At 48.6% G+C, this 13,125-nt stretch overlaps 1 protein-coding gene across 3 annotated transcripts in view; it reads left to right on the top strand.

Moving 5' to 3' along the window:
* atg2b (autophagy related 2B) overlaps nucleotides 1–13,125 on the top strand; it is a 103,771-nt gene that overhangs the window by 52,285 nt on the left and 38,361 nt on the right. For all 3 annotated transcript variants that reach the window (XM_078406992.1, XM_078406991.1, XM_078406990.1), the window contains exons 19-22: nucleotides 156–316; nucleotides 1,947–2,119; nucleotides 7,544–7,694; nucleotides 11,804–12,009. In XM_078406992.1, the coding sequence (XP_078263118.1) occupies nucleotides 156–316; nucleotides 1,947–2,119; nucleotides 7,544–7,694; nucleotides 11,804–12,009 (691 nt within the window). The remainder of the gene's footprint in view (nucleotides 1–155; nucleotides 317–1,946; nucleotides 2,120–7,543; nucleotides 7,695–11,803; nucleotides 12,010–13,125) is intronic.

Here is a 13,125-nt window from a genome sequence, read left to right as displayed (position 1 = left end):
CAGGGAGAAGGTACAACCTCCACACAGACAGCGCCCCTAGTCAGGATCGAACCCGGGACTCTGGCGCTGCGAGGCAGCAACTCTACCGCTGAGGTTAGGTTATGCAAATTCACTTTTCTTATTTTAAATAATTGTTTGTATGCTGTTCATTCCAGAATAAACAATGATTTGTTGCTGTGGGAACCTGCAGCTCCATCTCCAGTTGAGACGGTTGAGAACATCACGTACGGAGTTGGATTGTCGGTGGCCAGCCAGCTGATCAATGCGTTCAGCAAGGACAGTCTCACCCAGCTCAAGTCTGCCCCCCTCCATGATGGTATCATTGTATTGAATTTATGTCAACCTGTTTAACTCTCAACTGGCTTTAGGCTTGAAGTGTGGGGGGGGTAACAGCTGAGGGTGTGATAAATAGGTTTCATTTAGAGTCGCAGCAGGGAAACCGGCCCTTCGGCCCACTGAGTGCATGCTAACCATTGATCTCCCGTTCGCACTAGTTTTATCTTATCCCACTTTCTCATCTACTGCCAATACATTTGGGAGAATTTTACAGGGGCCAATTAACCTACAAACCTGCACATGTTTGGGACGTGGGAGGAAACCGGAGTACCCAGAGGAAACCCACACAGTTACAAGGAGAGCGTGCAAACTCCACACAGACAGCACCCGAGGTCAGGATTGAACCCGGTTGTGTGGCGCTGTGAGGCAGCAGCTCTATCTGCTGTGCCACAACGCTGCCTGAGTTGGGATGGGTCAGATTATCAGTGGCCTCGCTCAGACCACCAACAGTGCCACTTAAGAACACAGATGGACAGACCATGTTAGAACTGAACGCTTGTGATCGCAACATGCAGAGGGTAGTCTTCACACTGAGTGTGTAAGAAGGAACTGCAGATGCTGGTTTAAACAGCAAACAGCACTCTCTCCCTCTCTCCCTCTCCCGCTGCACTTGGTGGGAGAGAGTGGCAGTGTGTTGATAGGAAACTCTCAATGTTTAACTACACCTGAGCTGCAGGTGAATTCCAGTATCTTCTGTAACCCAGTGTTTGCTCACCTCCCCTTAATGTTTCTTTCCTTGTCTCAGTGTGAAGACTGACACAAAAAGCTGGAGTAACTCAGCGGGACAGGCAGCATCTCTGGAGAGAAGGAACGGGTGACGATTTAGGTCTCGATTCCTTCTCTCCAGAGATGCTGCCCATCCCGCTGAGTTACTCCAGCATTCTGTGTCAGTCTTCACACTGAGACAAGGAAAGAAACATTAAGGGGAGGTGAGCAAACACTGGGTTACAGAAGATACTGGAATTCACCTGCAGCTCAGGTGTAGTTAAACATTGAGAGTTTCCTATCAACACACTGCCACTCTCCCACCAAGTGCAGCGGGAGAGGGAGAGAGGGAGAGAGTGCTGTTTGCTGTTTCCCAAACACACACATTGAATCAAATTAGATGATGTATTGTTATGTAAAACATGAAAAGATTCTAGGATTGTTCCCCTTGGAGGAGTGAGTTTGGAAGGAGAAGCTTGAATTTATGAGGTATTTTACGCACCCTTTCAGAACATACCCAAAGCACTTTGCGGTCAATTAAATACTCTGAGGAGAAATTAATATTGCGATTGAGAAGCACGTCAGTCAGAGTGCCAAAAGCAAGCTGGCTCAAATTGCCATGTAATAATGACAAAGAAGAACAAATAAATCTGTGGAGAGAACGAATGGCCGATGTTTTGGGTCGAGACCCTTCTTCAGACTTGTGAAGAAGGATCTCGACCCGAAACGTCACCCATTCCTTCTCTCCCGAGATGCTGCCTGACCCGCTGAGTTACTCCAGCATTTTGTGTCTACCTTCGATCTAAACCAGCATCTGCAGGTTTTTTTTCCTACAAATAAATCTGTGTGTAGCTGGGTGCTTGTGCCTCTGCCAGACTGCTGATTCCCTGGCTGTGTTCCTTCAGACGATGAGAGCGGATCTGATGAAGAGTCTCTGCAGTTCCAGTCCACCACTGACCCGGCCCACAGGTCGCGACGCAAAAAGAAGGTTGAACAGCTGAACAAGAATTGTCAAAGCCTTCTGTCCATCCTCCTCAGCGTGTCTCATGGTTTGGTGACGGTGCACACGGATACCAAGGTGAGACACTCACACACCGTCACTTCAGAGCTGTCTGCTCGTGCTGCATCTTGTATGTAAATATATATATATATATGTGTGTGTGTGTGAGTTCCCGAGATACGGCCAAAACCATACACGACAGCGCAACAATGTTAGGCCCACCTTACTCACCATTCGCCTGCGGTGTGCATTGATCAAGTTTCATTACATTTTAAAAGTTATTAACTTAATAACCACGCTCCCCCCCCCCCCCCCACTGGCCGGGAGGACCGGCGCCCGTCCCGGCGTGCCCCGCGCCTGACCTTCCTCCCATGATGCAGCGCAGCGGCAGAGGGTCAAAGAAGATGGCCGCCAAAAGGACGAACATGCGGCAGCGCCTTGCGGCCGCTCTTCTGCTGCTGGCTGCCGCAATGGCCGCCCGGGGCAGGGGTGAGTGGCTCCCTCTCCCCTTTCCTCTTCCCCCTCACTCACCTGGCCCTGGGGGAGACTCCCTGGCCAGCAACGGGTCGACAGGTCTTCAGTTGGGGGAGGGTTGCTGGGCCCACAGGAGAGGTTTGGACAAAACGGGTCGATGGGTCTTCAGTTGGGGGAGGGTTGCTGGGCCCACAGGAGAGGTTTGGACACAACGGTTCGATGGGTCTTCAGTTGGGGGAGGGTTGCTGGGCCCACAGGAGAGGTTTGGACACATCGGGTCGATGGGTCTTCAGTTGGGGGAGGGTTGCTGGGCCCACAGGAGAGGTTTGGACACAACGGGTCGATGGGTCTTCAGTTGGGGGAGGGTTGCTGGGCCCACAGGAGAGGTTTGGACACAACGGGTCGATGGGTCTTGAGTTGGGGGAGGGTTGCTGGGCCCACAGGAGAGGTTTGGACACAACCGGTCGATGGGTCTTCAGTTGGGGGAGGGTTGCTGGGCCCACAGGAGAGGTTTGGACACAACCGGTCGACGGCTCGTCTAGTAGGTACTTAAAAGTTAATGTGTTACTGGACTGGAATGTTTAAAACTGGGTTCAAATTCCACAGTTAGTAATTTGAGAATTTAATTTCAGATGTAATTGGAATTGAAAGATGAATAGCCTGTCTCATGAATTATCATGGAGTTGTTGGCGGTCTTTAGACCACACGGGTGGTGATGAGTTTGTCTCGTGCATTATCATGGATGTTGGCGGTCTTTAGACCACACGGGTGGTGATGAGTCTGTCTCGTGCATTATCATGGATGTTGGCGGTCTTTAGACCACACGGGTGGTGATGAGCCAGCCTACAGGAGAGAGCTCAGACAGCTAGTTGTGTGGTACCATAACAACAACCCCTGGCTCAACATCAACAAAGTCAGGGAACTACTCATTGACAGTACACAGCAGATGAACAGGCCCTTTGGCAACGTCTGTGCTGAATATGATGCCAAGATACACTAATCTCCTCTGCCTGCAGGTGATCCATACCCCTCCATTCCCTGCATATCCATGTGCCTATCCAAAAGCCTCTTAAACGCCACTATCGTATCTGCCTCCACCACCACCCCCAGCACCACGCACCATGTGTGTTTATATAAAACTTGCCCTGCTCATCATCTTTAAACTTTGCCCCTCTTGCCTTAAAGCTATACCCTCCAGTCATTGACATTTCCACCCTATGAGAAAGGATAAATATGCCTGGTAATTTTATATCACTTCATCAGGTCTCCCCTCAACCTCAAGTTCCAGAGAAAACAAGGCAAGAGGGGATCTTATGGAAACGGATATTGTTTCCAAATACACGGGACAAGATGTTAGATATCCAAAGTGCCAAATGTCAACTTGCTCCCGGTGGTGATGGGAGGCTTATGCACTCACCTATGCTCCTCCGATGTTGAGGAAGGCTAGGCAGACACGTCATTGGGGTTATCAAGTGAGCACCTACTTTCATCGACGTTTCGCTGATTGGACCCACGACGTCTCCAGTAGGCTCAGCAGTGCATTCTGACGTCCCAGAAACACCCCCCACCCCCTCTGCATCTGCCTAGCCGGCTTATTTTGGAGACCAGATGGGGTCTTTCCTCTTCAGCCAGAGCCACTGGCTACTCCGCTCTGTCACCCGTGATGTTTCCTAGATAGCCTGGCGTAGGGCTTCTCCGCTGATGCCCAGGTCCTTCATCAGTCTTACGGTAGATGTTGCCACAAATCCTCAATATCCAACTTCCACCGGGCAGATCTTTGCTCTCCAGCCCCGCTGTTCTGCCCCCGCTGCAACCTCTGTATATCGCAGATTCTTTCTTTCAAAGGCTTCCTGCACAGCAAAGATAAAAGGACTGAACAAGCTAGATGCAGGAAAAATGTTCCCAATGTTGGGGGAGTCCAGAACCAGGGGCCACCGTCTAAGAATAAAGGGGAGGCCATTTAAAACAAGTGAGAAAAAACTTTTTCACCTAGAGAGTTGTGAATTTGTGGAATTCTCTGCCACAGAAGGCAGTGGAGGCCAATTCACTGGATTAATTTAAGTTAGATAGAGCTCATGGGGCTAGTGGAATCAAGGGATATGGGGAGAAGGCAGGCACGGGTTACTGATTGTGAGTGATCAGCCATGATCACAATGAATGGCGGTGCTGGCTCGAAGGGCCAAATGGCCTCCTCCTGCACCTCTTGTCTATGTTTGTATGTTTCTAAGCCTGTCCAACCTCTCCTGATTGCTAATACCCTCTGATCCAGGCAACATTAGGTAAACCTCTTCTGCACAAAGGGGATGTGAAGGCAGCCCAGGATGGGTGTGAGATGCAGAGTTAGCAGCTTTATATTCCTGGCCGTCAACATCTCAGATGCCGTGACCTAGACTCAGTACATAGATGTAATCACAAAGACCATTGTGTCACAAAACCCTTCTCACAGTTCAGGAAGGTGGCGTGCCACAATGTAAGGCAGAGATAGATAGATTAGACAATAGACAATACAATAGAGAATAGGTGCAGGAGTAGGCCATTCAGCCCTTCGAGCCAGCACCGCCATTCAATGCGATCATGGCTGATCACTCTCAATCAGTACCCCGTTCCTGCCTTCTCCCCATACCCCCTCACTCCGCTATCCTTAAGAGCTATCCAGCCCTCTCTTGAAAGCATCCAACGAACTGGCCTCCACTGCCTTCTGAGGCAGAGAATTCCACAACTTCACCACTCTCTGACTGAAAAAGTTCTTCCTCATCTCCGTTCTAAATGGCCTACCCCTTATTCTTAAACTGTGGCCCCTTGTTCTGGACTCCCCCAACATTGGGAACATGTTTCCTGCCTCTAATGTGTCCAATCCCCTAATTATCTTATATGTTTCAATAAGATCCCCCCTCATCCTTCTAAATTCCAGTGTATACAAGCCTAATTGCTCCAGCCTTTCAACATACGACAGTCCCGCCGTTCCGGGAATTAACCTAGTGAACCTACGCTGCACGTCCTCAATAGCAAGAATATCCTTCCTCAAATTTGGAGACCAAAACTGCACACAGTACTCCAGGTGCGGTCTCACCAGGGCCCGGTACAACTGTAGAAGGACCTCTTTGCTCCTATACTCAACTCCTCTTGTTATGAAGGCCAACATTCCATTGGCTTTCTTCACTGCCTGCTGTACCTGCATGCTTCCTTTCAGTGACTGATGCACTAGGACACCCAGATCTCGTTGAACATCCCCTCTTCCTAACTTGACACCATTCAGATAATAATCTGCCTTTCTATTCTTACTTCCAAAGTGAATAACCTCACACTTATCTACATTAAACTGCATCTGCCATGTATCCGCCCACTCACACAACCTGTCCAAGTCACCCTGCAGCCTTATTGCATCTTCCTCACAATTCACACTACCCCCCAGCTTAGTATCATCTGCAAATTTGCTAATGGTACTTTTAATCCCTTCATCTAAGTCATTAATGTATATCGTAAATAGCTGGGGTCCCAGCACCGAACCTTGCGGTACCCCACTGGTCACTGCCTGCCATTCCGAAAGGGACCCATTTATCCCCACTCTTTGCTTTCTGTCTGTCAACCAATTTTCTATCCAAGTCAGTACCCTACCCCCAATACCATGTGCTCTAATTTTGCCCACTAATCTCCTATGTGGGACCTTGTCAAAGGTTTTCTGAAAGTCAAGGTACACCACATCCACCGGCTCTCCCCTGTCAATTTTCCTAGTTACACCCTCAAAAAATTCCAGTAGATTTGTCAAGCATGATTTCCCCTTCGTAAATCCATGCTGACTCGGAATGATCCTGTTACTGCTATCCAAATGCTCAGCAATTTCGTCTTTTATAATTGATTCCAGCATCTTCCCCACCACTGATGTCAGACTAACTAGTCTATAATTACCCGTTTTCTCTCTCCCTCCTTTCTTAAAAAGTGGGATAAAATTTGCTATCCTCCAATCCACAGGAACTGATCCTGAATCTATAGAACATTGAAAAATGATCTCCAATGCTTCCACTATTTCTAGAGCCACCTCCTTAAGTACCCTGGGATGCAGACCATCAGGCCCTGGGGATTTATCAGCCTTCAGTCCCATCAGTCTACCCAAAACCATTTCCTGCCTAATGTGGATTTCCTTCAGTTCCTCCATCACCCTAGGTTCTCCGGCCCCTAGAACATTTGGGAGATTGTGTGTATCTTCCTCAGTGAAGACAGATCCAAAGTAACGGTTTAACTTGTCTGCCATTTCTTTGTTCCCCATAATAAATTCCCCTGCTTCTGTCTTCAAGGGACCCACATTTGCCTTGACTATTTTTTTCCTCTTCACGTTCCTAAAAAAACTTTTGCTATCCTCCTTTATATTATTGGCTAGTTTACCCTCGTACCTCATCTTTTCTCCCCGTATTGCTTTTTTAGTTAACTTTTGTTGCTCTTTAAAAGAGTCCCAATCCTCTGTCTTCCCACTCTTCTTTGCTAGATTGATTCTTGATTAGTGCGGGTGTCAGGGGTTATGGGGAGAAGGCAGGAGAATGGGGTTAGGAGGGAGAGATAGATCAGCCATGATTGAATGGTGAATTAGACCTGATGGGCCGAATGGCCTATTTCTGCTCCTATCACTTATGAACCAGTGAACTTATGAATCATAATCATACTATCATTTATGAGCCAAGCATGTTTTGCAACATACGAGGAATTACATTTGCCATACAGTCATAACAATAAAAAGCAACAGGACACACAAAATACATTTTAACATGAACATCCACCACAGTGACTCCTCCGCATTCCTCACTGTGATGGAAGGCAAAACAAAGTTCAATCTCTGCCTTCTTTGTCCTCCAGCGGTCGGGGGCCACGAACCTTACGTTGATGGATGATCCTGACTCCCGTAGCCGGCGGTGGGCCTTCCTCATCGGGGCGATCAAGCTCCTGCATCGGGGGGGGAATCTCAGTTCCCCCACGCTGGGTGATCTACCCCGGGTCAGGGCTTGAACCATGTGTAATAGATCTGTTGTTCTCTTGCAGACTGAAGACGGCAGGCTGTTAGCTGGGAAGCACGGTGAATTTTGGTTGGAGATTGAAAACGGGAGTTTGTTCACGGTGGCGAAGTATCAGGGCTGCAATGACCAACATTACTTCTGTCTCCAGACCAACAGAGTCCTCCTCTGTCACCAAGGTACAGATGGGATCCAGCTGTCAATGTACTGAGCAATTATACATCACACACACTTGCTAGGAGGGTTAACTGTTGTGTGGGTTCACAATGGGCAGTACAGTGGGTGCAGCTGCCAGATCTGCCTCGTAGCACCAGAGACGCAGGTTCAATCCTGACCTCAGACCCTGGCATTTGCACGTTCCCCCTGAGATGGCGTGGCATTCCTCTGGGCATCTCAAAGACGTGCGGGTTAGTAGGATAATTGGCCCTCTGTAAATTGTTCCTGCTGTGTAGGGAGTGGATCTCCTCCTTCTTGCGTATGGTGCTCACAGCCTAAAGTTGTAGGTCAAGGGTAGATATCCAGGCCAGGGCAGCATCAGGTGGTTGGGTGGTTGGCCTTGATGCCAGCAGGGAGAACCCTCAGTGAGCCGTCATTCACCATGTGTGTGGATGGTCTGGTCTGGATATCCGCAGTCACAAGCAGGGCTGTCTGACAGATCGGGAGCGCATGCAAACGTGAGATAACATAGAATGGCGTGAATGTGTGATAAATTCAATTCAATCTTTAGGCTTATGCACTACATGTTGCTGCTTAGAATGATGTATAGCTGCATCAAAGTGCCCTTGTGGCTCGAAATGCAGGGACATTTATTCCCAATACAAATTTAGTTTAGTTTTTTAGTTTGGATACAGCGTGGAAACAGGCCCTTCGGCCCACCGAGTCTGCACCGACCAGCGATCCCCGCACATTATCACTATCCTACACACACTAGCACACACGAGGGACAATTTACAAATATACCAAGCCAATTAAACTACAAACCTGTACATCTTTGGAAAGTGGGAGGAAACTGGAGATCTCGGAGAAAACCCTCACAGGTCACAGGGAGAACGTACAAACTCCGTACAGACAGCACCCGTAGTCAGGATGGAACCCAGGTCTCTGGCACTGTAGCCGCAGTAAGGCAGCAACTCTACCGCTGCGCCACCGTGCCACCCTCCAATCCAATGTTGCTGACCCTCGTTTGTCAGGAGATCTCTTCCTTGCCTTTAGTGCTGACTAGTGCAAATTCACTGGATGAATTTAAAAGGGAGTTAGATAGAGCTCCAGGAGCTAGTGGAATCAAAGGACATGGGGAGAAGGCAGGCACGGGTTACTGATTGTGGATGATCAGCCATGATCACAATGAATGGCGGTGCTGGCTCAAGGGGCCAAATGGCCTCCTCCTGCACCTATTTTCTATGTTTCTCACTTGAATACAATTGCCTTCCTCTCCACAGGGAGCCCACTCTCACTGGGGTACAGGTCACCTTGCTTCATTCAGAGTGCTGACTCTCACTGAGGTACTGCCCTTGTCACCACAGGGAGCCCACTCTCACTGGGGTACAGGTCACCTTGCTTCATTCAGAGTGCTGACTCTCACTGAGGTACTGCCCTTGTCACCACAGGGAGCCCACTCTCACTGGGGTACAGGTCACCTTGCTTCATTCAGAGTGCTGACTCTCACTGAGGTACTGCCCTTGTCACCCCAGGGTGCCATCTCTCACTGGGGTACAGGTCACCTTGCTTCATTCAGAGTGCTGACTCTCACTGAGGTACTGCCCTTGTCACCCCAGGGTGCCATCTCTCCCTGGGGTGCCATTTCCCCTTTCCTTGCTGGGGTTCTACCAGCTGCTGCCTGGCAGCTTCAGCCACGAGTTTGTTCCGCACCTGTGGTGATGTCTTGGTGTAGTCTGAGTGTTCTCTCTGTCCGTGTGCATTCCCTGCTATGCCCTGATTTCTTCCCACAGCGCAAAGATGTGCGAATATGATGTAAATTGTCTCTCTGTGCAGATGTGAGTCACGCAGCGTGGCACAGCGGGTAGAGCTGCTGCCTCACAACACCGGAGACCCAGGTTCGATCCTGACTTTGGGTGCTGTCTGTATGGAGTTTGCACATTTTCCCTGTGACTGCGTGGGATTTCTCCAGGTTCTCCAGTTTCCTCCCACATCCCAAAGACGTGCGGGTTTGTAGGTTAATCGGCCCTCTGTAAATTGCCGCTGGTGTGTAGGGAGTGGATGAGAAAGTGGGATAACATAGAACTAGTGTGAACGGGTGATCGATGATTTGCATGAACTCAGTGGGCATGGGGTTTAAACATAGAAACGCAGAAACATAGAAAATAGGTGCAGGAGGAGGCCATTTGGCCCTTCAAGCCAGCACCGCCATTCATTGTGATCGTGGCTGATCATCCACAATCAGTAACCCGTGCCTGCCTTCTCCCCATATCCCTTCATTCCACTAGCGCCTAGAGCTCTATCTAACTCTCTTTTAAATTCATCCAGTGAATTGGCCTCCACTGCCTTCTGTGGCAGAGAATTCCATAAATTCACAACTCACTGGGTGAAAAAACTTTTTCTCACCTCAGTTTTAAATGGCCTCCCCTTTATTCTTAGACTGCGTGGCCCCTGGTTCTGGATTCCCCCAACATTGGGAACATTCTTCTTGCATCTAGCTTGTCCAGTCATTTCATAATTTTATGCGTCTCTATAAGATCCCCTCTCATCCTTCTAAATTCCAGTGAATACAAGCCAAGTCTTTCCAATCTTTTCTCGTATGTCAGTCCCGCCATCCCGGGGATTAACCTTCGCTGCACTGCCTCAATAGCAAGAACGTCCTTCCTCAAATTAGGAGACCAAAGCTGCACACAATACTCCAGATGTGGTCTCACCTGGGCCCTGTACAACTGCAGAAGGACCGCTTTAGTCCTATAATCAAATCCTCTCTTTTACAGGTTTATTTCTATCCTGCATCTTTCAGTCGATCAATGTGGAGCGAGTTGTTGCAAATGTGCGGACATTAAACAATTGCTATTTAGTGGGATTACTGGATGCTTGATAGTGAGCATGCACTCAGTGAGCTGCTGGACCTGTTCACCTTGCTGTATTACAAGAACCCTCCATCTGGCTCACGAAGCAGCACCCCAGATCAGAAATGTTGAGGGAGGAACTGCAGATGCTGGTTTAAACCGAAGATAGACACAAAAAGCTGGAGGAACTCAGCGGGACTGGCAGCATGTTGGCCTTCATGACAAGAGGAGTTGAGTATAGGAGCAAAGAGGTCCTTCTGCAGTTGTACAGGGCCCTAGTGAGACCACACCTGGAGTACTGTGAACAGTTTCGGTCTCCAAATTCGAGGAAGGACATTCTTGCTATTGAGGGCGTGCAGCGTAGGTTTACTAGGTTAATTCCCGGAATGGCGGGACTGTCGTACGTTGAAAGACTGGAGCGACTGGGCTTGTATACACTGGAATTTAGAAGGATGAGAGAGGATCTTATTAAAACATATAAGATTATTAAGGGATTGGACGCGCTAGAGGCGAGAAACATGTTCCCAATGTTGAGGGAGTCCAGAACCAGGGGCCACAGTTTAAGAATAAGGGGTAGGCCATTTAGAACGGCGATGAGGAAACATTTTTTCACTCAGAGTTGTGAATCTGTGGAATTCTCTGCCACAGAAGGCAGTGGATGCCAATTCTCTGGATGCTTTCAAGAGAGAGTTAGATAGAGCTCTTAATGATAGCAGAGTCAGGGGGTATGGGGAGAAGGCAGGAACGGGGTACTGATTGTGGATGATCAGCCATGATCACATTGAATGGCGGTGCTGGCTCAAAGGGCTGAATGGCCTCCTCCTGCACCTATTGTCTATCTCTGGAGAGAAGTAATGGGTTCACTTCAGGAAGCCCTGGCATTCCCTCTCTCTCTATCCCTCCCCCACCCGTCTCATTTTCAACCCACAAACAGCTAACAGTAGCCCTTTTCCTTTCTCATCGTTACTTTTATGCATATCTTTTATTTATTGTTCTTTATCTCTCTACATCATTGTCTATATCTCTATTTTCCCTTATCCCTAATCAGTCTGAAGAAGGGTCTCGACCCGAAACGTCATCCATTCCCTCTCCAGAGATGCTGCCTGTCCTGCTGAGTTACTCCAGCTTCTTGTGTCTCTCTTCAAAAAAGCTTTGTTGTCTTCTAACATGATAAAACTTTATTCCTTTGATTGAATCTTGCGGTCGAAACGAAAAGTTCCCTTGACTTTGTAAAGATTAGAACACCAAGCCTATGTCAGTCCTTTCCCTCTGATGTGTAGGAGTGGTGGAGGATGTGTGTGCTCCTGGTGATGTGAAACTACCCAGCAAGGAGCAGCCCCTGTGGCTGGATGCCACCGTCTACCAGTCTGAGGAGGGCGTGTGGATCAAACAGGCTGCCTCGTCAGTGGGAAGTGCTACAGACACTCCAAACATGCTGTCCATCGCGGTAAAAGTCCACCACAACATGAACCAGAGCAACATGAAGGTAACCCTCACTGAATCCTCTGCCGTGTGTGTGTGTTCCTGTTTATAATGAAGAGTCTTGTTGTTCCTTTAATGTTCTAAGTGAGGTTGTCACAGGCCACGGGATCTCAGCTGGAGCTCCCTATCCTTGTGTGCTGCCTTCATCTTCATCAAACTGAGTTTATTGCTTCACAACCACTGGTAAGGCCGCTGCCTCACAGCGCCAGAGACCCAGGTTCCATCCTGGCCTTGTGTGCTGTTTGTGTGTGGTGTTGGCACCTTCTCTCTGTGACCACATGGGTTTCTGTCGGGTGCTCCGGTTTCCTCCCACATCCCAAAGTCGTGTGGGTTTGTAGGTTAATTGGCCGTCTGTAAATTGCCCCTGGTGTGTAGAGAGTGGACTAGAAAGTGGGACAACATAGAGCTGGTGTGAATGGGTGATCGATGGTCAGCATGGATATGGTGGGCCGAAGGGCCTGAGTTCCATGCTGGATCTCTAAACTAAACAAGGTGCATTTTATATCAGTGTTGGACAGATAAGAACCCTCTTTATGTGGAAGGTAGACACAAAGTGCTGGAGTAACTCAGCGGGACAGGCAGAATCTCTGGAGAGAAGGAATGGGTGACGTTTCGGGTCGAGACCCTTCTTCAGACCCTCTTGATGAAGTATTTACTCCAGGCTGGTTCATCATTGATCATGGGATGCTGTCGGGCTCCTCGCTGAATCTTTTCCAAGCATATTTGGTTCTTTGTGTAAAATTGGATAAAAATATATTTGACACAGTGTCATTACAAAATTGCAAAATTTGTGAACCGGTCACAGTTTAGTAAAAGTTTATTTTGAGAACCCAGAACAACTCTGCACCTTGTGTCTCTCAATCCATTTGCCGTGGCATTGGCTAACCTGTCTTCAGCTCCCAGGAACCTAAAGAATGGAGTAGCCTCCTGACGTTGGTCCACATCACTGGCCATCTCCTCTCCTTTAAACCCGTGTGGGACCTCCTGTTCCTTTAACACACCAACGTGGCTCAGTGGTCGTGCTTATTTTGGTACCTTTCTTTTGAGCACGTAGGACGTTTACACATATGTATTGACAAAGAATGAGGTAGCTGTTTAAATGGGCAATTCTCTATAAATG

This window comes from Rhinoraja longicauda, chromosome 10 (assembly GCF_053455715.1).
Source record: "Rhinoraja longicauda isolate Sanriku21f chromosome 10, sRhiLon1.1, whole genome shotgun sequence".
In the NCBI taxonomy this organism is placed as follows: Eukaryota; Metazoa; Chordata; class Chondrichthyes; order Rajiformes; family Arhynchobatidae; genus Rhinoraja; species Rhinoraja longicauda.
This window is presented reverse-complemented; position numbering and strand designations above follow the sequence as displayed.